The following is a 23,017-nucleotide window of genomic DNA, read 5'->3' as shown; positions in this document are numbered from 1 at the left end:
CTGTAGCATCTGAGTCCAGGTCTGACCAGAATCTTTCATTTTAAATTCCAGGTCAATATCACAAAACACAACTGACATCCAGAAAACAAACCCATTTCTTTTCTTCTAAAACCCTCAAGAGAATCCACCTATAAAAGCCTTTCAGCCCTGGCTGTTCTGATGGTAACACTGGTTCACCTGTGATTATGTTGAATTAATTGGGTTGACATGGTAAAAAGGCAGAACCTGGCTGTGTGGCACAAAGCAGATATCAGCAAAATAACCTGTTGATCGTGTGATTGTTGACAACTTTATACATTAAATAACTGGGGGACAGGAGAGAGAAACTGAGAAACGGTGAAAATAGTCCTGAAAGGTGACAAACCAAACCCAGTCTCAAAAATACAGAAGCTTCAAAGCAAACTTCAAAGTCTCCTTCACTATCAAATAGAAGAACACAGAGAAATCTTCTCCTAAACAAACCTGCTTTAAATCCTAAACAGAGCTACAGCTTTGTCTACAAGGTATCAGTATTTTTTTCCATAATTTGAATTATGTTACAGTGGCTTACAGCAAACCAATTTGAGTGGAACTCTTAAATATCGTATGTATTTGAATACAACCCTGCCCTCTCCTCCAGGGTCAGAGATAAGAAACCAAAAGCAGCAAAGGATGGAGCACAACTCTGCGTGGAATTATAGGTTTATTGCAGAAAAGCAGCCACCCCACTCCTGGTGGCACTGCGCTTCATTTTCTATCCATGTGTGACTTCTGGAGAACAGACAAGAAGTTATAAAATCATCATGTCTTTTCCCGCAATACATCTTCCAGTTTATGATATGGAAGAATTGGCAGCATTTATCTTCTGAACACTTAAAAATTTCTACTGTATTCACTTGAAAAAGAAAAAATGAAAGGCAGAATTTCCAACTGGGACAAGGAAAATCATTACACAGCTTTGCCAAAAAAAGAGCAAATCAGGGTCTCAGCCACAGAACTACTTCAAATGTGCCAACTTCAGTAAATTCCAAAATACATGCTAAGGATGCACTTCCTAACATGAGGAAAGAATGGGATGTCCTGTGCTAAAACTTGCTAGAGGTAATTTATTTTGTAAGCGGGAAGAACGATTTATTGAACCTATTCTAGAATTCATTGAGCAACTTATGGAATAGGTGCAAGATCTTAGAAACCTCCCATTCCCAGAATCACCTGAACTGCAACTCCTGCGTGGGGCTTCCAAGAGCTGCATTTACACGCTGCAAGATTTAAACCCGGAGTTCCTTAAGTACAATAATAGGTTCAAAGCGACTTATTTTTGTCTGTGGAAGGAATAATCACATGACAGCCTGGAACACAACGTGAGGCCTTTGTTTCTTTTTTAAGCATCCTCCGACTTCACTCCCAAACAATAAGGAAATTGTAACACGAGCACGTCAACATCAGAAGTCGCTGCAGTATCACATCTCCCCATTTTTCATTTTTACAGGAACCAGCACAGATAAGACGCTAATTTTTCCAGTAATACGTGTGAAAAAACTGCATCATACACTTTCCCACAACCAATGCAAATGGGAAGAGAAACACAACACTGTATTTGGAAAGAATGAGCACTTCATTTTCTCTGCTTAGATTCAAAGTCGTATACAGGACCAGATGCCAGCGCTATTTATTATAACAACTTAAAATGACACGTGAACAACCAAGCCGTTCTTTAGAATGCCTTCAGAAAGCTGTCCCCATCGCCCTCACCATTTGGGCACTAATGACAATATGCGGATTTGTATGTAACGTTACTATGCGCGACTAGGAATTTATTAATGAAAATATAAAGCAATTTATAATACATTTTCTCTATCACAAGTATACCTACATTCCATACACAAAATTTATGCTGTTCTCATACCTCTCCAACCTGACTGCTGAGCTGGGACTCTTGTTAATTGGCTTTCTTAATAAAGCTGGAAGAGCAGCACTCCCTGCACCCCTAAAGACACTTGACATTCACATATCTAGAGACAAAATGACTGTTCCACTCATCCCAAACTCCAACTATCAACATCAGAGTGGAAAAAAAACAACCAAATCAAGCAATAAAAGCGCCCCAAACACAACTAGCATCACAGCTAACTCATCTGCACTCCAACGGACATTAATCCAAGTTCGGAAAAATCTACTGAAAGATATATTTTCAGATTTGCCTCATCGATCATTCTCAACATTCTACCTAATGCTGAATTAAAGTAAGTAGATATCTTAAGTAATTGGTGCAAAAAATCAGATTTCGGGCTGCTGCACAGTCACTCATGGGTACATGCGCAGACCACCCGCTACTGTAAAGTGTTTCTGTCCAACTTTCCGAGCAGCCTGTTCCCATTTCCACTTACACCTCAGCCCTCAGCTCTTCATCTTTTTTCAAAACACAGCCCCATTCTCATTATACCTCCCATTTCTTCTTTATCGCCAGGTTTAAGAAAAGCACTTGAGGCTTTTCTTTCCACTCCTTTCATGCCACTTCTAGCCTGATAAACGGGATGGTAGAGAACATGCAAAATGTGGCTAACGAAAGACTCAAAGAACTAACAATTCAACATCTAGGCAAAAAGTGAACAAAGTCGGCAAAAAGACAAAGACAGGTAGTTTGGGCAGCCTGGGAGGGGAGGTGGCTGAGCTCTTCCCTTCTAAAACAAGGAACAGACACGACTCACGGAATAATACAGCTCCACATTAAAGGCTGCTTTGAAGATCATCCAGAATGGTCAGAGATTATCTAAGCGAGAATTCAGAGAAAAAAAACAACACACATACACACACGGTGGACAGTGATGTTGAACAAGGCAGAAGAGTAAACATATTTTTTAAAAAAAGGGATGGAACTAATTTAACAAAGAAAGCAAGAGAACCTTAGAAAGGTTTAAGCAGATTCCAAGGCTGCTGTCACGGAATTCAGCAAAATTTTGTTGGCACAGAGGCTTCTCAAGATCAAGTCTCTGACTTAGGCATTAAAATTTTTAGCAGTAACTCAATGGTGTGTTTTAAAAATCTCTGTCCTATCATTTGCAGCACATACATTCCTAGGAAATATCTTGTCTAAGGACTATGAAAGGCATTGAATTTTCCATGCAGACTCTGGAGCTGGGACAGCATGGCAAGGGGCCTGGGAGAAATGTTTCAAGACTGGACAAAAAAAACCATTGGTCTCATATCCCCATGAAGTTAACAGGAATCCTAACACTGATTTCAAAGCTGGACCAGGATCAGAAAACCCTGGGATATTTGTACTGCTCTGTGGTGGCAGGGGAAGGAATTTCCTGGCCTCAAAGGGTGGTTCCATTAATACCCTCCAGCTTATTGCTCAGTGGCTCCGTTTTAGACAGACAGCATAAATCAAGGTGTTGCTCTTCCTCAGCTGAATTAATACCCTGCAGTAGAGAAGTATAAACATCTAGTTGTTTGACATCGGCATCATCAAGACTTGTACTTCTATAAAAACACAGGTATTATCACAAAATTTAAACTACTCAGTAATTCCAGCATAGGTAACAAACAGTATGTTTCCTTATTTTCTTCCAGCACTATATTCGACATGATGTATACCTAACAGAAGTCAAATTCAAGTTTTGAATGCAGTTCCAAAGGCAAATAAATGTCAACGTTTTGAAAATTTTCCCAAACTGTGAGCAGCACCATAACGTACAGGCTACTTCTCACACCCTTGAAATTAAGAATAATCGATAAATCCATGGGAATTAATTTAACATCAACAGTAATTCACCTCTCCCAACTGACGTTTTCCATCATTGAAAACAAACACTAAACTGCTACATTTCAGTACATAATTTGGATCATGCTAAAATTGACAAAATTATTCCAGATGATTGCAAAAATGTTTGTTATATAGTCTTAAATGTCGCATCCCTGTCCTGGGATTTTTGCGGTTTTCAATGTAATAAGGGATTTTGCAGCAAATAGTTAAATGAAGACCAGCTACTTAACTACTGATTTTTTAAATCATATGCATCAGTGTACATGGATACAAATGGTTTAAATTATTTATTAGGTAATGCACAATGTTTTCTGAGATAGTATAAATGGGTCTTGGCTTTTCACAGTTGATAACAGAAAAATAAGGTGTCAAAGCCAAGGAATAATCAGGAAAAAGTCTCAAAAGTCTTCACCTACGCGACACTCAGGGCAACCTGTGTGTCAGTCCAGACTTCCAAAGAACAGGCAAAGTCTCGTTTCATTTACACCCACCTAAATCCTGCCAATTCCAGACTATTACAATAAATTAAAAACCTTTTTCAAATGGACCCCATTTTCTTACAGCATACAGCAACGCAAAACCAGGCAACCACTTGATAACTTAGCAACCAGTCTAGTTTCAAGACTTTAACTATGCAAAATCTCCTGGATACGCCCGTGTTCTTTCTCTTGCTCCAGAATTAATCCCCACCCGGTGCACTCGCACGGCTGCTGGGCCTGGGGGGTTTGTAGGTGAGGAATTAAAAGCCTGAATTACAGGGGGGGGGTGCGCAGAGAGGACCCGCCTGTGGCTTTAAGAATCCAGCCATGTTCCAAGTCTCCATTGTTGGCTAATACCGGTATTACACAAACCCAGCAGAGCACGCAGCCTTCAGGAAGCACAAGACAAACCCTGACCTTTAAACGGGAGCTGGGAGAAGAGCCCGATCCAAACGAAGCTCCCAGAACCTGCCTCCCTGCGGCGATTTCCCTCTCCCCGCTCCCACCCCGCAACACGACTCTTGTCAACTCGCCCCAGCTCGAAAACACCGCCAAGGCAAAAGGAGGCGATGACGAAGCAACAAGGCGTGCGGCCGCCTATCGCCGAGCACGGCCCTGGCAGCAGCGGCCCCGCCGGCACAACGGAGATACCTTGCGGTGGGGAATGTTCATGTGTCGGCGCGGGGTGCGGAGGCTCCGGCGCTGCGGAGGCTCCGGCGCTGCGGGACCGGCGGCTCCACCGCGGCCGGACGGGCCCAGCGGCGGCGCTCGGGAGAGTCCACGCAGGCAGCACTGCGGGGAGGAGCAGGTTCTACCCTCACGCTTTTCTGAGGGGCCCCTCTAAACCCCTGCAAAGGGGGCTTGGCTTTTAAACTGGGGGGGGGGGGGGGGGGAGGTAATCCATGTTTCAGTGGGCTGCAAATGTAAAAAAAAAAAATAAAATAAAATAAAAAAAAAATTCTCTCCCCCCGCTGTGTGAAACTGAAGAGGCGCTCACCCCCACTTGGGAGTATTTGGTAGTGCCAGGTGAGGCTGTGGCTCGGGAGCCTCAAGGAAACGCGTCTCCTCACCGCGAAAGTCGCTTTTTAGTTGATTTCTCGCCACGTATCGTCTGTGTTCGAGTCCTCATGCTTTTGCAAGCTTGCGGCATGATTTTTCCTCCTCCAAATCAAGTTTTGCCTTTGTGAGCCTCATCAAATTAAGCATCTCTTGCGAAGAAGCATTTAGTTCAAGGCACAGAACCAAATGTCAATTTAAATGAGAAAGCTGGAAGTTGATTAGATAACAGCCAATGAATGTAAAATCAGGCATTATGTATGGTTGTGATTACTGCTATGTAAGGGTGGAATCCAATCTGTGGTCTGATGTCAATATTTATTAATGGCAGATTTCTGTTCCTGTTGCCCGGGTGGTTTTATTTTCTTACTAGATGGACTGTTTCTAAACAAAGGCTTTGGTAACCCCCAAATATTGGAAAGGTAGAGATAAACCAACAAACACTTCAATTGCCAGGAGAGGAACTGAGGAAAAAAGCATACCAAAACGCTAAAAAAATTAAAATACTGGATATCACCACAAAATATTGAATATTAGCTGCATTTGCAAAGAAAGCACACCCGTACTTCTGACTAGCACTTACAACGCTTTAACCCACCAAAATAGTGGATAGCACAGCATTGGGAGCTACTGATTTCTAATAAAATTCAGACTGTTTCCCCCATCACAGCTCCATCAGCACGGGTTGCATTTTATTGCTATTAAACCCAGTTTGGCAGTGTTTTGAGATAATAAAACAGTTGATTTTCCTCTTAATTAATATGCCCTCAAGCCTGCAAATCCCATGAGCCATTCCTGGTTGCTGCAAAGGAGGTAAAACTCGGGAAGATCCTGAGTAGGAAACATTCAACACAGGAATTGATCAACGGTTTCCCAAGATAATTACAGCAAACCATAACTGTCTACACAAATTGTCTACAGCCTGGTGCAGTAGAAGCAAAAGATTTGTGCATTTCATCCTAAATTGGATGCATTAAAATACAAATTGCCCATTCTACCCAATTAATGTGATCATGTTGCGTAATCCATACAGCTAGAAAACAAACAACTAGTTCAGTTTCTAATCTGACATTCATAAAATGCTGTCAAAACTATTTTGATCCCTTTCATCAAATAACTATAAGGTTTACCGACTTTCTTCATATCTGAAATAGTTTTTCAGATCAATATTAAGGGGCTGATGACTGCTTTAAAAACACAGTTAAGTGTATCCGCTTGCTCAGAGAAATCCCAAACGGTGCCAGTTCTCATCATTCTGATTTATCTCTTATCTCTATAATTCAGAGCTGCTGTCGACTCTCTCTTGTAGTGTCTGTATGCGTGCTCCGACCTCATGCTACTTCTAAAATCTTCCTTTTTGTGCACGTTTAGTCTTTAGAGACTATTTCACACTCGCAGCTTTCATCCACGTACTATTCACAGCCCAATTTTACAGGGGCGCTGCGCGGTGCTAGAAGCAGATGTACTTCCCTGCTTCTTTAATCCATTTCACCTTGCACAATTTCCAGGCAATAACCTTATATGCTGAACTGAACCACAGGATATTTCGGTAATAAAACAATCTGCCGTTACAAAGTATTTAAAGACATTTCAGTGTCACTTAGCAAGGAAATATTTAGTCAATCTACTACTATTACAGTAATGCTCCAATTGTCATCTGGAAGGCCCAGATTCAGAAATCAGGCTCTGGATCCCAGGCTCAGCTCACGGAGGCCGAATAGACGGTCAAGACGATGCAATTAATCTGCAGGGAAAGGCTCCTGCAGGCTGGCGCTGGCCATGCAGCACACTCGGCTGGATAAAAATAACATAGTGAAATGGCAGCTGCTCAGCAAAGGAAGCAGATTTAAGCAGGGATAAAAATATACCTTAAAAAGAGGGGAAAAAAAGGCAAAATGCCTGTCAAAAGCATTAAAAGGTAATATTGACTGTACTGAATCAATGATACTTAAGATTCTCCTTTGAACCTCCAGCAGGAAACACTGTTTACTTCACATAGCAAGACGACCCAAGAACATAATTATTATTACTGTCCTAAACAATGCCAAGGCCAGCACAGCCTCATCACCTCGGTCAAGAAGTCCACACCGTGAATGGATTTTGTTACATTTTGAAGAATTCCTACTTAAAATTTCGTGACCAGATCCAAAACCTGCTGCTCTGAACATACTATTTAAATATAGAAATTATTTCCAAGAGACAGCAGCTTCCAAACTGTGACTGATATCTATTATCACGTCCGTACCCTTCAAGCTGTTTTGAAGGTATATTTTAACACAGCACCTCTTTCTCTCCAGGTCTATTACAATATGAAAGGGGGTGGTGTTGGTGTTACGTACTGAACTCATGCTGAATCAACATGAAAGCCTCTCAAAGACTCACAAGATAGCAGCGAGACCTATTAGATCATCTAAATTACTTCCATGCCATTCTGAGATTGCTCTCTGCAGTATGTTTTATTAGTGTCTTGCCCAGGCTATTTTTAAAATCTCAGACCCAGAAGCTTTTCCTTTCTGAGTCTCCAACTTCAGTTTAAAAGCACCGTATGCTCTGATTAACCCGTTTAAAATGCAAAACAAAAAGCTTCTTATGGATCGGCTTGTTGAACTGCAGGTGTTTGAAATGGCAAGGAAGATTTAAACTGACAACCGTAATTTGTCACATTTTAAGATTTCTAGATCCAAGGTTTTCAAAGATCGCTTTCAATAGGTTTAAATAAAGGTGAGGCAAGAGAAGTGAAAACGGGAGACGGAATCTGTGTTAAGAAATAACCATGTACCAACTGATACAGATGGAAAAAAAACCCCAACAAAATCACAAAAGACTTGTGATCACAGAAGCCCTTCTTCAGACTTGCCTTGAAATCTGCTTTGTATCAGGAAGTTACAATTTTTTTCCAGCTGTATCAGTAGTTTAACTAAAGGTATTTCCTCTCCTCACAAATCCCACCCCCGTTACAGCCGATCACTGCAGCATTACCACAACACAGTAGATGCTGCTTGGAATAAAGATCCGTTCCTAAATATATTTCAGCAAATAAGTTATTGTTTTAAGTCTGCTGTGCCAGATAAGCTGCAGTCAAATTCAGTGTACTGCATATTTCACTATAAGGAAACTCAACGTTTTTGCTGAGGAAATCCTTAGAAAATGAGACTTCACAACAAAGTATTTCATGTAGGATCACTTAGATTTTTCATCTCAGTTTGGAGGCTTTTTCTTTATAGTTTTACAACTACTAGCCATGAAACAGAACCATTTATAAAGAACTTAAGAAATAATTCCCAAAACAATACCTGATCGCTAATACTGCGTTCTGATCAGTATGATCCAACGCACACAAAACTTTAGACAAACCACAGATGACTCTGCAGAGGGATTAACAGTCAAGCTCCAGCAGGAATTAAAGCGTCTCAGAACTGTATGTGTTCTTTGCTGACACACTTATTCCATCATTCTCAAAACACGGTAAGCACTCAATAACATATTTCAATTGCAAAGAATCTTTTCAAAGCATTTAAACTAAAAATCATACCACTATACAGAACTACCTTTGTTTAGTTGCTAAACACATATGAACCTGACTTTGTTAAATTCAAATTTCAAGGTAAATATTGTTTGCTCTATGCTGGGGGCATGGGGTGTTGCCAGACAGCAGATAAAACAAATGAGCTATTACTATCTGTCATTAGGAAAAGCCTGGCCCCCACAACATCAGGAGGAAATGTATTTTGGTTTTTTTATTCATTTGGCATTACTTTTATCTCCAGCAAGGACTCCTTGTGATTTCAAGAGGAAAGTGTATTTCTTGGTGTTTCTCATCACCCTGAATTGCTGCACAGCACTGGGGATGTGAAATGCAAGTGATCACCAGTTTCTGTGCAAGACTCACTATTAAAACAAGTCAGATTTCACTAACACCACAAGCTTTGATAGCAAACTGTATTTGCTTTCAGAAAGCACAAATGCAGGTTTGTTTTTTCTAGTGGTCTCATGACTGGTAACAAAACTGAATGCTTAGATAATAAGTAAGAGTTTGACTTTTACTTGTACAAGTAACCATCGAACTGAAATAGATTACTCAAGAGTAAGAAACTAGACTTCCTAATTGTATATTCAGGTTTAGATAAAATACGTAGATAACGCTTTGAATACTTTGTAAGTTGAAGTATTTTCAAAGAAAGATTATCCTTTGCCAAAAAGAAAAAAAAAAAAATAAATCCCAACTGCAAGTCAGTTCAACCCCTCCTTTTCCTTTCCCAGTGGTACAAAGAATTCTGCAAATCAAGGCAGCAACAAAAAAAAATAAAGAGAGGTAAAGAACTAAAGAAAATTGCGATGAAATGCTCAGTGTTCTTCTCAAAACGACATGGATAAACATCACTCTTCCCCAAGACAGAAAGAACTCTGACTTCACCAGAAAAACACTATTAAGCAAAAAGTTACGTCTCGCTGGGCTGCACAAGATTCCTGAAGTTGATCATTTTTACAGGCTGCACACATTGTATCTATTAAAAACAACGCTGGCAACTTACACAAAAGATCAGCTTATGTTTGTGTTTCCCATTGTTTTGTGTAAAGACAACACACACTCAAGTGCTCATGTGTTGCAACAGCTTCATGTGGAGACAACTGAAAAAAGGAGGCCGGCCGAGCGGACTGACACGCGTTGGGTGCACAATGGAATGGAACTTTTCCTTAACAAAACTGATTTTTCTCACTCTAAGGAAGCAGTCTTCCCAATTACATACTGCAGGCAATAGTCTCTTTCTAAATTTACCTTTCAGTGAATCATTTTCAGCTCTCATGATGTCAATTAGTGAGTTCTCCAGCGAATGCATGTCAAAAGTCCGTGTGCGATCCTGCAAGCAAATGCAAACAAAGCCAGTTTAGGCAACACACGGTGTTAAACAAGACCATCTAAAAAAGAAAAACTTCAGGTTTGTTCTACATGGCTACAGCAGAATTAAGCAGCAACACATACACCACTAAAGTCAGTCTAAGATACAAGTATTAGAATATTCTTTAATATCAATCTGATCTATGTTTATCATAACCAATCATTTAAGAACCCCAATTCAGTATTTAGTTTGTATTCCTTGCTATACAGTTAAACTTTGTTAAAAAGAATTTCATAGTTAGGAAGTAAAGATCCTGGGAGACAGAATTGCAAGGAGAAATAATAAAATGGGTATTTCAGCCCAAATTTAGGAAAATTTAAATTGCAGAAACACGTAGAATTTCCTTCACCTAAACTACTACCCCAACAACTTAAATGACCTAATTCAGCAGAGTCTGTTTACATTCTGCATAATTACAAAGTATTCCATGTAAGCAGCGGTGTTCCAAACAGTCTGGTTTACTAGGTGACCACTTAGCTCTGATTTTTAATTCCCTGAATTCACAAGCTTAGTATTGCAGGCGTTATTAGAATTGAAAGAGGACTCAACAAACGGGAGGCAAGATGTCTCATGTACCTTATGGTTTCATTATCTCAAGCCATTTGAAGTATACTTACCAAACATTTAGCCTTCGTATTAACCCAAGCCATCATTTAACACATGTATGGCTCCTACTTTCCCAACTAAAACAGTAAATTCCACATCTTACAAATCTGATGCTACATTAGTGTAAGCAACACAAAATATCCCGGCACTGCCTCATTTTAATTAGCAAATTCAAAGGAACTGAAATTATACGTAAACTTTGAAATTCGTTTTTCTAAGAGATTCACCTCTGAACTGAGATCAAGCATGAAAAGTATCTGTCCAAATACGAACACATAATGTGAGCAATTCCAGACATTTGCTCTAAACTGCTCCTCTACAACTATCGCTATTACAACAGTGAATATATACCTTTTTTGCTCCTAACTCCAGCTGTGAAGCTGAATTTTTTCCAGAGCACGCAGGTCCAGCTTTGATCGTTTTTAAAACCAGTGGTGAAGTAAAAAAAGGGTATTGCACAAAACCTGTTGTGTTTCAAGTTATAATGCCCTTTACTTCCCCAGCTGAAGCGGTAACGCAATATTGACCACAGTGTTGCAAGAGACATTGGTTGTATCAGACTGTGATCGGTCAACTCGGACTTTAAACACCTCATACTATTTTAAGAGCAGGAATCCATGAGGCTCCTGGAGTCCTGATCCATTCCAAGGTCCCTAAGTGATATTCTGACCACTAAACAATGCTATTTTTCAATTAAATTTTCGGATCTTTTTTCTCTCTTCAGAGCAGTTTCTTACGGACACAGAACAGGTGAAGTATTTCCCCCGGATGCACTGCATTTCAAATAGCATTAGAAAGATGAGAGTTTGGAACCATTTGCTTTATTAGCCCAGCCCAAAATCAAATTTGCTATAAAAAGCCGAGTGTTGCCCTACACAGTCTTTACTTCCTCAGTCATTCATAGCACAAGACAACTGAGGCACCTTATGGAAACTATCGTGTGCATTTACATTCTTAAATTCTGTGGGTTTTTTACTTTTGCACGTTTCCTACTGGTTTGCTCATTTCCTGGAAGTATTTAGTTTATTGGTTTGGTTCATATGTTACTAGTTCCTAACTAGTTCAAATCCTAGTTACACTAAAATACCGCAGCAGGGTTGAGTAAAAGTCCTTGGATCTGCATCCTGGACCCATTAGGATCTCACAGCCGTGTAACCCAGGAATGGATGCTCAAGACAATCTCTACATTTTCAGCAGTCCTCACAACACGGCAAAAATAACCTAAAACACAGCTGGGAGCATTTTCTGAAAACCCACCATCCCTCAGTAGCTGTTCCTTCTCCCATTCTGGCTTTTGGAGCATATTGTGTTTCTCTGTTTGGCATTAACCTCAAGTCCAGCCTATGAACACCCACACAATTCTCATTTCACAAAGTGCACAACCTCAGTAGTTCCAAGTCTTTGTTGAATTTGTGGCACTTCACATTTCAGTTGTCCGAGAAACACAAAGGATGAAACCCAAGCTGAGTAATTTCTCATTTCTTGTGCTGTGTATGCACTGGAGTACGTAAGCCCAGTCTCTTGTCTGGGTTGGGTTGAGCTATCGTAATGAAGAGGTCTGCTGCAATGGCAAGTTTTTAATATTGATAACAGAGAGTCTAAACATTAGAGAAAAAAATATAACTGGTTTGCTGACAGGGACAGCACATTCTCCAGGGGAAGCTTCGGAGTGAACCAGCCAGCTGGCACTTGGCAGCGTAAAGTCCATAGGCTTCTAATCATACTGCAAACACTTTAAAACACGACCCTGTGCACCGATACAAAAGATTCATTGGTCGCATTCCTACCTGCAGCTGTCAGCAATCATAGGAAAAGGACGACTGGCTAAAATATGGCTCCCATTCACACTCAGGCTCTCCAGTGGTTCCAGTGACCTGTCCCAGCTGTGGAACTGGCTGCCACAGGCTCCAGCACCCTCAGAACGCTGATATGTTCCTGTCTAGTTCTTGCCTGTCCGTCCAACAAAAGGTCTCTGTGCTCACAGCGTATGGAATCACCAATCTAATCATCAGTTCACGGTGCTGAACTGCCCCGGCCTCACCACCCTCGGGAAGACCGGCCTTGTTCCCGGTTGTTGGAAACCGTTTGCTCTTCCACATCTCTGCCTTTTAATTAGAAGATGGCAAAACCATGGTAAGCACAACATGAAGAGCTGCTACTACTGTTACCATGAATTTGGGTATATTCCTGAAATGGATGCAGCAGTCCAGCCCTCTGGAAATGCAGAGGAATTCAAGAACTTGGTAGATACATAAACCTGTGCATATCTATCCAATGAAAAGATGTCAGTCATGGATGTCCTAAATAAAGACCAGCCAAAATGCCACGCTCAGCTGGTTCAGAGATTTGCACAGTGCTTAGGATAAAAGAACTCCATTCATTTATTATAGTTGACTACTTGCCCTCATACTGAAGGAGTCCACACTACTAGAGAAAGCCAACATAGGGAGTTTTTTAGAATTTGTATGCCATTTAAAGGCCTTTTACTCTAAGACTGCTTTGAAAACAGTGGCGCAAATTTTTCCAGTCTTAACTTCCAAGATGGCCAGCATGTTTTATCAGAAACTCATATCAGAAATCAATATATGTATTATATACCAAACATAAAAAGACTGATGACAGACAGGTTAGTGGTAGTGGCTATATTGCTGAAAAAATGTGTAACTATAAAGTTAATTCCATAACATAAAAAAGCTGTAACAGTCAAGATATTGATCATTTACTGGTAACCAAGTGTGAGCTTTTCTCAGATACACGTTAGTTATGAGTTACAAAGCACACAAGCCACAATGTACTTGAGAAAAAGGTGATGTTTTCTCCAAGAGACATCATGGAGGATTAATAACAATATCTCAGTGTTTTTAACGGATCAATTCACAAAGTTACAGTGCTTTCCATGGAGCTGGATGGCTTACTGTAGACTTGTTTTGGTTATTTATAAAGAAAAGATAGAGGGGTAACAACTGCCCTGGAACAGAGTATGTACACTTCAGTAACAAAACAAGTTAACTACAGCCTGGTATTATTTACGCAGGTTGATCACAAGAACTTGGCTTTACACAGTTTGTTTGGGGCATCTAAAATTTTGCTTTATCAGAGGGCTCAAAGGGCACATGAACTTATCCTTGGGAAACAGAACAGAGGCAGAAGAGCAGCAGGTTGAAAACAAGGCCACCAAAAAAACGCCTACCAAAAAGCAAGAAATCAACCTGCGGTCTTAGTAAGTTTAAGATGACAGCCAACATTTCAAAGGACAGTCATTAAACATAGTTTTGTATAAGCAGTGTTGTGTTGTTTTCAGAATAACATAGGAGAGGTGACAGCTAGCAGATGTGGTTGAGAGCTATCGAGACCATAAATATTCTACAACAGCAAACGCGCCAGTTCTGCCTATACACTAGCCAGCTGTCTACAGAAAAATAAAATTATTCTGATTCTCTCACTGTCTAGAAATCGTCTATAAGTGTGCAGAGTTCTCATACTAATGCAACCTCATTGTTAAAGCATAGAGAGTAGAACTCAGGAGTTCTACTCTGGAGCCACTTGTAAATAGGAAATCACTAAATTCTGATTCCTATTTCAATTTTATTTTTCAAAGCCCAAAGACATTTCATTCCAGAAAGAAAGTCACCTGGTAGTAAGCATGTAGGGCATATACTGGGACATCCTCCTGTGCGAGAGAAATTAAACATTAAATTTTTGCACACGGGAAGATCATACTTGGCACTTCAGAATCCCATACCTAAATTCTCTTGCACATCAGAAAAACGTACATCTAATCTAACTATTGAAGTGCAGATTCATTGTATTTAATCTGTACCCACAGCACTATCATCATCTGAACAATTAAGATTCCAGAACCTGAGAGCTTCTACTCAGTGCTTCCCACGATGGGGCTCCCAAGCCTAAAAACCCAAGTGTACAAAAAGCAAAGGCTGGCAAGGTACGAGCACTGGCTGGGAGCAAAGGCCGTGCCTAAGCTTATAAAATATTATTTCTCTGAAGACAGAGACATCAATAATAACGCAAAGTATGCCACCGCGTTAAGCAATTATTGAAGGTGATTACACAGTATTTATGGAGTAGGTGTAGTTGTAAACCTGGGGCTTATTTTCTATATTTACATCTCTGCCAAACCAGAATGTTTGTGAAAATGAAAAAACTCACAACTCATTATAGTACAGGAAGCCTGAAACTTACTGAAACCTTGTGTGTGTTTCCCACAATTAAAAAGCCTTGTGTTTCAGGCAAAGTCAAGGTTGTAGGGAGAAGCAAAATTGTAGGTACTAAATACAAGTTCCACATATTTCTTTTAATTGCGAAGCAAATTTGGACTTGATTATGCTTCTGGGTAAGCTCCTCCTGCTTCCCACCACCCTGCAAATGCTGGATTCCAGCTCCTAGTCCGGCATCCAGTGAATTAAAGGCTTTGAATAAACAGGTTTTTCCTGAAAGGATGTTGCTGTGTGCTGCCCTGATCATCTTCTATAGCTTCACCAAGGAACAATAAGGAAAAACTGGAAAAGTTAAGTGACACACAACACAGCAGGTTTTTTTGGGAGGGAGCACTCCTAGTTTAGTCAAACTTGAGCTTTTTTTTAAGTGCTAGAAATTACAGACCTTTATAAAAATTTCCAGTAACACAGATTCTATTTTAGCCACATATTTTTTTATGTATCTTCTAGGAATTATTTTCCACAATATCTTGTGTTCTCAGTCTTCATGTTGGGCTGCTAAGTATGCAGCTTTCAAAGCAAAATGCTTAATAAGAGCACTCCTTTTCATCTTAGGAAAATACAAACATAATTCAAATAGCTTCTAACAAAAGCTCTCTTTAAAAAGAAACCCCGAGGTCAAAAACAAGCAGGAGGGCCAAAGCCAAAGTATTAACGTCAGTAGTAAGTTTATAAAACAAGAACAGTGTTAACTTCCACAGTACTGAACTTGTGCATGTCATACCACATTAGAGCGCCTCTTAATTCCAGAGATCAGTAGCTGTGGGGAACCAGCAGACAAGACACTAATTACTACACAACTGATGTAGTTACAGAAAAACGGGTCAACAGACATCTAAAAATCCAACTTCAAGTATTTATTCTATTTTAAAATGATAGCTTTTAATTTCTTGGCCTGACGGCTGTTTCTAGACTAAAAAGAAAAGTCTGCAGAACTCTGCAAAACAAATAGCCTCGTTTTCTGCAACCAGCTATCATGGTTTATGAAAAGGTTCCTCAAAAACAAAGAACAACTATTAAAATAAAGAGGCATGGTAAAGAAATTTGCAAAATTCATTTAAGAGGAAAGATTGGCAAATTACTTCCAGTTCCCCGTGAATTTGTTTAAAGCACTTATTAAATCAACCCATTTCTATGGCAAACAAATCCTGACGTATAGCTCAGAATTCAAACACGTTCTGTAATCACGTATGTGTTTTCTCAAACATTCCATATCTGCCTGGGGGAAGAGAAAGTCTCTCTGGCACAGCCCCTCGGTGGATTTGGAAGGGGTTTTATACCTGGAAACCAGCCACTGTAGAAGAAAGGAAAAAACATTTTGAACAAGTGGATATAATGAACTGCTCTCGTACAAAATTCTTTGAAATGGGCAGTTATTTTCAAGCCTGATTCCAGGAAGAAACACTAATTATTTTTAAGCATTTTTACAGAAAGCTGAACCCTATTGCTTAACTTGCTCATGCCTTCAAAGGCCAATTTAAAAAACATGGTCACACGTTTGAAGACAAGATCTGGCGACCTGGAAATGCCTATCAGAGCAAGATTTACACATTGCATAACAGGCAGGATGTTCCACTCTCCCGAGGAAGTGCAAGTACGCGGCCAAAGGAAAGGCAGAACAATCTCCAGGGCAATGCTGCACTCAATGCAATTCCTGAGCACTTTGTTTGTCAGTGCTGCTGAGAGAGAAGTAGGAGTTATTTTAAAAAATCAGTAACTTTGTAAGATCCAAAAGTCACAGTCAAAGCATTTTCATTTATTAATTCTCAGGGAAGGCTATTATATTCAAAAGACTTTTTTTTAAAATTCAGGAACCATTTTTTCGTTTGGAGACCATTTCCTTTTGAAATGAATGCACAAAGAACAATGGCTTTTCTCTTTTCAAAAGATCTGTGAAGGGGAAAGGCTGCCCAGTGGCTAAAGCACAGTATCAAAACTTAATTTCGTTAACAGATCTGGTAACAAGTCTTCTCCGACCTTGCTTCCAATTCCGTCTCTGCAACAAGAGACTCCTACCGATGTGCTACTTCTGAAGTGTTACGAGACAGAATTCCAAATAATTTTTTAAAAAAGCACATCTTGCGCGCAGCTCTCAATACCAAGCAACCATCAAATTGCAAGATTATCAAACAGATCAGCAGAGTATTTTCCTTTCAGCTGCGCCATCGCAAGCATCTGAGGGCCAGGCGCAGAAATCTTGGAAGTTAACAGTAGTTCACATTGGTGGCTTGTAGGGACATTGTGCAACGTTGGCCTCTCTGAAGAGGAAACGAGCACTTACACTTGGTCCTCCTATGACCTCCAGCAAAACAGAGACTTGTGTGTTTCACCAAGCTTGGGAACAGAGACAACCTGGGAGGGGAAAAAAAGTGATCCCCAAATACGTCTTGCCTTCTAAAGAAACTAATTTTCACTAGATTGCAGCAACACTTGTTAATGATTTAAGCAGCAAAACATAAATATTAAATGAAAGGGATAGTTGTATCAAATTACTCCATTATGTTGCTGCAGCAAAGACAGCTTTCAATTATTTCCTAAATAGGAATCTAAGAAGAGTCCAGTAACAAAATAGCCTTGTCCAGTACATCAAGGATACTTCAATATGCATGAACACAAATATACAATAAGCAAAACTCCTTATTTCTGCTTTGAGTTGGGGATACAACCAGCAGAATCAAGAAAAAAAATAAAGACAAAGGTCAAATTTAACCTGTTTCCAGCAATTCAAAAATTCAGTGTGCTTTCAACACAAAAATGACCAAGTGAGCAAGGGAGCTAAAGATTTTATACAAAAAAAGTTATAAGAAGCAGCTGTCCAAGATGGCTTCAAAATTAATCCGCATCTTCCTGGGTCTGCAGTGCCCAGGTCCTGTTTTGCTGCCCTGCCCTTTTCTTCACAGAAGTGACAGTACCAGACTGGAAAGCACTTCACTCCAACACTTTCCTTTCCTTGGCATCAGGAAGCGTCAGGCTCAGTCTTGACACGTACAGCTTCACCTTTGTGTTTATGTAAACAGATACCAACACGCTACACAAAAATTATTTCTTTACCGCTATCAAAATACGCGCATCTGATATTTTATGTTTGGAACATAATCCAGAAGTCAAGGTCGACTTTGACAATTTCCTGAAATTCCCTTGATGTCAAACCGAGCCCATTCCTGTCGCTGTGTGTACATTTGAGCCGTGCACACGGCAGCAAGGACACACTTGATCTCATTCTGTCACTCCGAACATCAGCTGCGTGTCAGGGTACAGGATGAATTGAACTGGGAGCCAAGTCTCGCTGCAGCGAGGCTGAAAAAAGACCGACTGCAGCTGCGTCCCTTTTTCTAATGCTTTCAGTGCCTAAATTTGGTATGCTAGACACAGGTTCATTATATTAATTACAAATTCTGACATTAAAATCAATTATTACTATGCATTCTAAATTTACAAGGGCTCTACCTGGTTATTGGACCAGCTCAGAGCTCTGCAGTAGAAAAAAGGTCTCGAAAGGGAAGTTCTTGGCAGCAGCTGCTCAGCTGTCAGGGGCTGCAGAGGCTGGACAGGCCCTGCTAATCCACCCAAACTGCACAATTTACCAAACAACAAATCGTTCCTGCATCTGAATCCACAAAGTCATTATTAAATATATTTACATTTCTCTAGGGTTTATAACATGAGACATATCGCACGGTTTTTATCTACAAATCTTTGAAATTACTATTAAGTAGGTCACCCTGGTTCTTACAGCGTGACTAGAAATGCTGCAATCATTTGGAAATTTTTACTTTTGCCCTCATTTGAGGGTCTTGAAAAACAACCCACTACATGTAAAAGAACTGTTGGGCTTTTGGATTCAGCCTAGAGGAGTTTACAAAAGGCACACACACATAAAAGCTGTGTTTAGCTAGTGGTCAGATGAAGAGTACTTCTGTTTTAATTTTTACTGCAAATTAGGTTTAGCATTATACAGTTATTTTTAAATTCATAAAAAGCCGGCCTAGAAGGAGAGGTTGAACGGCCAGAAAACCTGCCAGGATGAGACCATATTACAATACAGGAGACCACCACCTGAAACCCGTCCAGATCTATTTTTAGTGATGATTTAATGGCCTGTAACCAAAATGTGCTGCCATTACTGAGGAAAGCAAACTGCGTTGATTACCATCATGTAAAAAAAAAAAAAAATCAAAGTTTGCAAAAAATACTACAGAATTTATGTTGCATTACAAGTCCATATGATACTGTAAAACAAAATACAATCACTTAATACTTTTGCTCAGATGTGGTACATCCTCAAATCATTTAGAAGGCCACAGATCTTTCATACTTCATCAGGCAGCACCTTTTTCCTTACTCCTTTTAGTAGATACACTTGCTCCTTGAAACTAAATTTGTTCGTCGACTATTACTCAATGTGTGCAAGTATTAAGCTGAAGGAAATTGGATAATATGGATATCTGGTGGGCAACAGATATTTATATGACAACCACTATTAAAAAAAAATTCATAGCTCAGAAGACAGTTCACACTGTAGCATTTTAAGTTAGCCATTTTTTTTTTTTTTTTAGTTGCAAGCACAGAAGTCATACAATCCAATGGTACTGTTCAAACCTCCCCCCCTTTCTAGGGCATTTTAATGCACTTACACGTTATTTTTCTTACGGATATAACAGCATATGCTCACCTGGAAAGGAAAAATGTTGTCAGCTCTATTCAGACTGTCTTCCATCCACGATTTTGGAGTGAAGGCTGAGCTGGGTCGAGCGTATTTCTGCAGCTGGATATGATTGCTTGCAAAATTCTTCTTTAAGGGCGAGATGGAGTTGAGGGGCGTTATCCCTCCGTTCAGTCCCCTGCGGTGGTCTCGGCCTTGGGACCCCCCCCACCCACCGTATCCACCGCCACTGGGGCTCCACGAAGAGGGGGTCGGCGATGGACTTTGGTAGCTGCTCCACGGAGAAGGTGGCTTGTTAAGATTATTAGCCAAATGAGGCAATTGATTAAAAGCAGCATTTCTATGTGCGAAGGGAGGCGGGTGAGGACTTGCAGGAGACCTCCTCTGTTGCTGATGCTGATTGTGGTGATGCTGAAAATGGGGGTGATGAGGGTGGTGCTGAGAGAGGGGTCCGATCTGGGGGGAAAAGCTACCGCCAAAGCCAGGGCTGACGTGATGTGGGAAATTCTGAAACAGCAGAGCACCATTATTAGCCGAGGCAGCAGGGACCCCTCCCTGGTGAAAAAAACTTGCATCTTCATTGATTATTGTAGAAGAAGAAGGAGCTATAGCTGCAGACCAGTTACTAAAACCAGTCAGAGAAGATGCAGTGGATGTCAAGGGCTGCGTCGAAGTACCCAGCCCCGAAGCCTCTTGATAATCAAATCCTGTCAACACCGGCGATTCAATTCTTATTTTCTCTTTTCCATTGCCGTTCTCTGAAGAACTGTCGCCCTGGTTTTCTTCAGTTTTAGCTTTCTCAGGTTCAGAGAGCATGCCTGCTTCCTGACTTTGGCCAGGGGAAAGCTGCTGTTTTTCTAGGGACTCTTGCTTTTCCTGTTGCTGAGTTTTAGATTTTTCTGACCCCAGAATCTCATCCTGAATATTATGGGCAGCTGGAGCAGGAAAGAGCCAAGCTGACCCAGCAGTACTGCCATTGGCAGCTGTGTTATTATTTATAAAAGCAGCAGGGCTGGGGGCTGCATTTTGATGATGGTGTGGAGGCTGCAGATGGGGATGAAATCTGACTGGAAAAGCTGACTTATTTCCAGTGTTGTTTTGCACTAACACTCCAAACCCGTAATCCCCCATTTATTATATTTAGGGTTTGAATCCTCCCCGTAAGAACAAGTTGATGTTTAGTGTTTATCTCGTCCTCTTCTGAGGTGAGATTTGTAAGTATCCTGTTTTTAGCTAGATATTCCAGTTTCTCCCTCCACAATATTTATTTCAGATTTGGATAAAGATGTTTGGGGTTTTTTGCAAAAGACAGATCTCTTCAGCTATTTAAATGCGTCAGTTTGTGTCCGTTTCCTTCCTTTGGCCAGGAGGAAGGGAAAAATAAATCTTTGGTTTGCAAAATAAGAGGTTTCCTTTTTCTAAAGGAAATGCACTGCGATGAGAGAAAAAGCTTCTGAGGAATAAGGATAAAGAGATTCTAACTATCCTGTTTTTTCTCTCCTCAGCAGCCTTGACTCGCCCATAAATGAGTTAAGAGGGAAGGAAAAAAAAAATATACAATGATGTCTGGTCCCCCAACCCCTTGGCAGCAAAAAATAGATTTAAATCTGGAATAATTTAATACATCTCTATAATCTAATATATATTCGTGTCCTGTTCAAAAAGAGTCTTTGCTGTGGGTAAGGGAAAAACGTATCTCAGCACTCAGAAAGGTGAAAAGCGGGGGGTGAGTTACAGAAGAAGCTTTTTCCCCGTTCTGTTAGTTTTAACCTATTATATTTAGTAATAATATACACTGCGTGTGTGTGTGTATGCGCGTGTGTGGTTGTTTAAAGGGGTAAGATCTTATCTCAGGAAATTAGTATTCTATGTGTGCTGGGTGGGGAGTGAGTTGTGCAGAAGGGTGGATTCTTGATGCTGCTCCTTTCGGGCTGGGTTTCTGAGCTCGCCAGACTCGCTTCTTATTTACGATCCACTATTCGCGTGTCCCCTCATACGAGTCCCGGCTGTCTGAAGAGGAAGATTTTCATCTCAGAAAACAACAAAAAACAAAAAACCCACAGCGTTCGGGAAAAGGGAAGGGAGGGGACGGCGAGTTGTGCAGGAGGAAGGGGAAGGAGGTTGGTGGTTTTTTTTTTTTCTTGCTCTCGCTGCTGCCGGGAGGGCGGTTTGCGGTGCGGGGCTCTCACCTCCTTGCACCGCGATCCGTGCGTTCCCCCGGGGCTGAACGGCCGCTGGATCCGTCCGGGGGGGTTTTTTCCTCCGCGGGGACGCGTTGTCCAGCGGGGCAGGGCCGGGCCGGGCTCGCCAGGCCCCGGGTGTCTCTGGGGTGCCCCCCGCGGTGTCCCCCCCCTCCCTCGCAAGAGTCGGGGAAGGCAGGAGGGGTTTGTTTTACCTCAGGAGAGGCGCAGGCTCCGGCAGGGAGGGGAAGGTGCAGGCGGCGGGGGGCCGGGCTCCTCTCTCCCCCATGGAAGGTGTTTAACCGGTTCTCCCGAATCGCCCGGGGGTGACGGGACGGGGTCTCGGCCGCCTGGCGCAGCGGAGGGGGGGCCCGGCGGGACTAACCGGGGCGCGGGGTCCGGCGGCGGCTCCTCGGCGCAGTCCTTCCCCTGCTGCGCGTCTTCTGGGCTCCAGCCGGGCTGCCGTCCCCCTCATGTACACCGGCCGGGCACCGGGGGGCTCGCCGGGGGGGGGACGCTGTGCCGGGAGGGGAAGGAGGGGGGAGGCTCCGCGGGCGAGAGCGACAGAAGGCGGGGCGGGGGGGGAGGGCGGGCGAGAGCGACACCGGCTCCGGGAGTCGGAAGGCGCTTCGGTAGCCGCGACGGGTCCTCCGCGCGAAGCCTTCGCCGCTGCCTTGTTTTGCCTCTTCTTTTTTTTTTTTTTTTTTCTGTCTTCTTCCCCTCCCCCCACCCCCCCAGCAGCCGCCGCTTCCTGCCTCGGTGCCGCAGCCGGTGCCTCCCTCCTCCCCACCCGGCCGCTGCCGAGCCCCGTCTCCTCAGGACCGAGCTGCCGCACGAAATGACAACCAGCTGGAGGAGGCAGCGCGGCACTTCCGGTTCGGCGGCGGGCGCGCCCCCGCCCCGCCCCCCGGGCCCGGCTCCCCGCGCGGAGGCCCCGCCCCGCCCGCTGCCGCTCCGCGCCCGCCATTTTTGGTAGGGGCAGGAAACACCGCGGCTGGGGCGGCCACTTTTGTTGTGGGCGCGTCAGCCGCGGGCTTGGTGGCCATCCTAAGTAAGGGCAAAAGGTCAGACGGATGCCGGCGGGGCGACCATCTTGGACTGAGGAGCGCGGTTCCCGCCGCGAGCGGCCATCTTTGTTGAGGGCAGGTCGTCCTT

At 42.2% G+C, this 23,017-nt stretch overlaps 1 protein-coding gene across 2 annotated transcripts in view; it reads right to left on the bottom strand.

Moving 5' to 3' along the window:
* CPEB4 (cytoplasmic polyadenylation element binding protein 4) overlaps window positions 1-22,671 on the bottom strand; it is a 42,700-nt gene extending 20,029 nt beyond the window's left edge. Inside the window, exons 1-3 of one of the 2 annotated variants that reach the window (XM_065644304.1) lie at window positions 22,078-22,671; window positions 19,692-21,692; window positions 10,058-10,139 (exon numbers count right to left, since the gene is read on the bottom strand). In XM_065644304.1, the coding sequence (XP_065500376.1) occupies window positions 10,058-10,139; window positions 19,692-20,813 (1,204 nt within the window). In that variant the 5' untranslated portion in view covers window positions 20,814-21,692; window positions 22,078-22,671. The remainder of the gene's footprint in view (window positions 1-10,057; window positions 10,140-19,691; window positions 21,693-22,077) is intronic. The other variant, XM_065644305.1, reaches the window with a different exon arrangement.
* Between the last annotated feature and the right edge of the window lie 346 nt (window positions 22,672-23,017).

The sequence above is a fragment of the Caloenas nicobarica genome, chromosome 13 (genome assembly GCF_036013445.1).
Source record: "Caloenas nicobarica isolate bCalNic1 chromosome 13, bCalNic1.hap1, whole genome shotgun sequence".
NCBI classification, from domain to species: Eukaryota; Metazoa; Chordata; class Aves; order Columbiformes; family Columbidae; genus Caloenas; species Caloenas nicobarica.
This window is presented reverse-complemented; position numbering and strand designations above follow the sequence as displayed.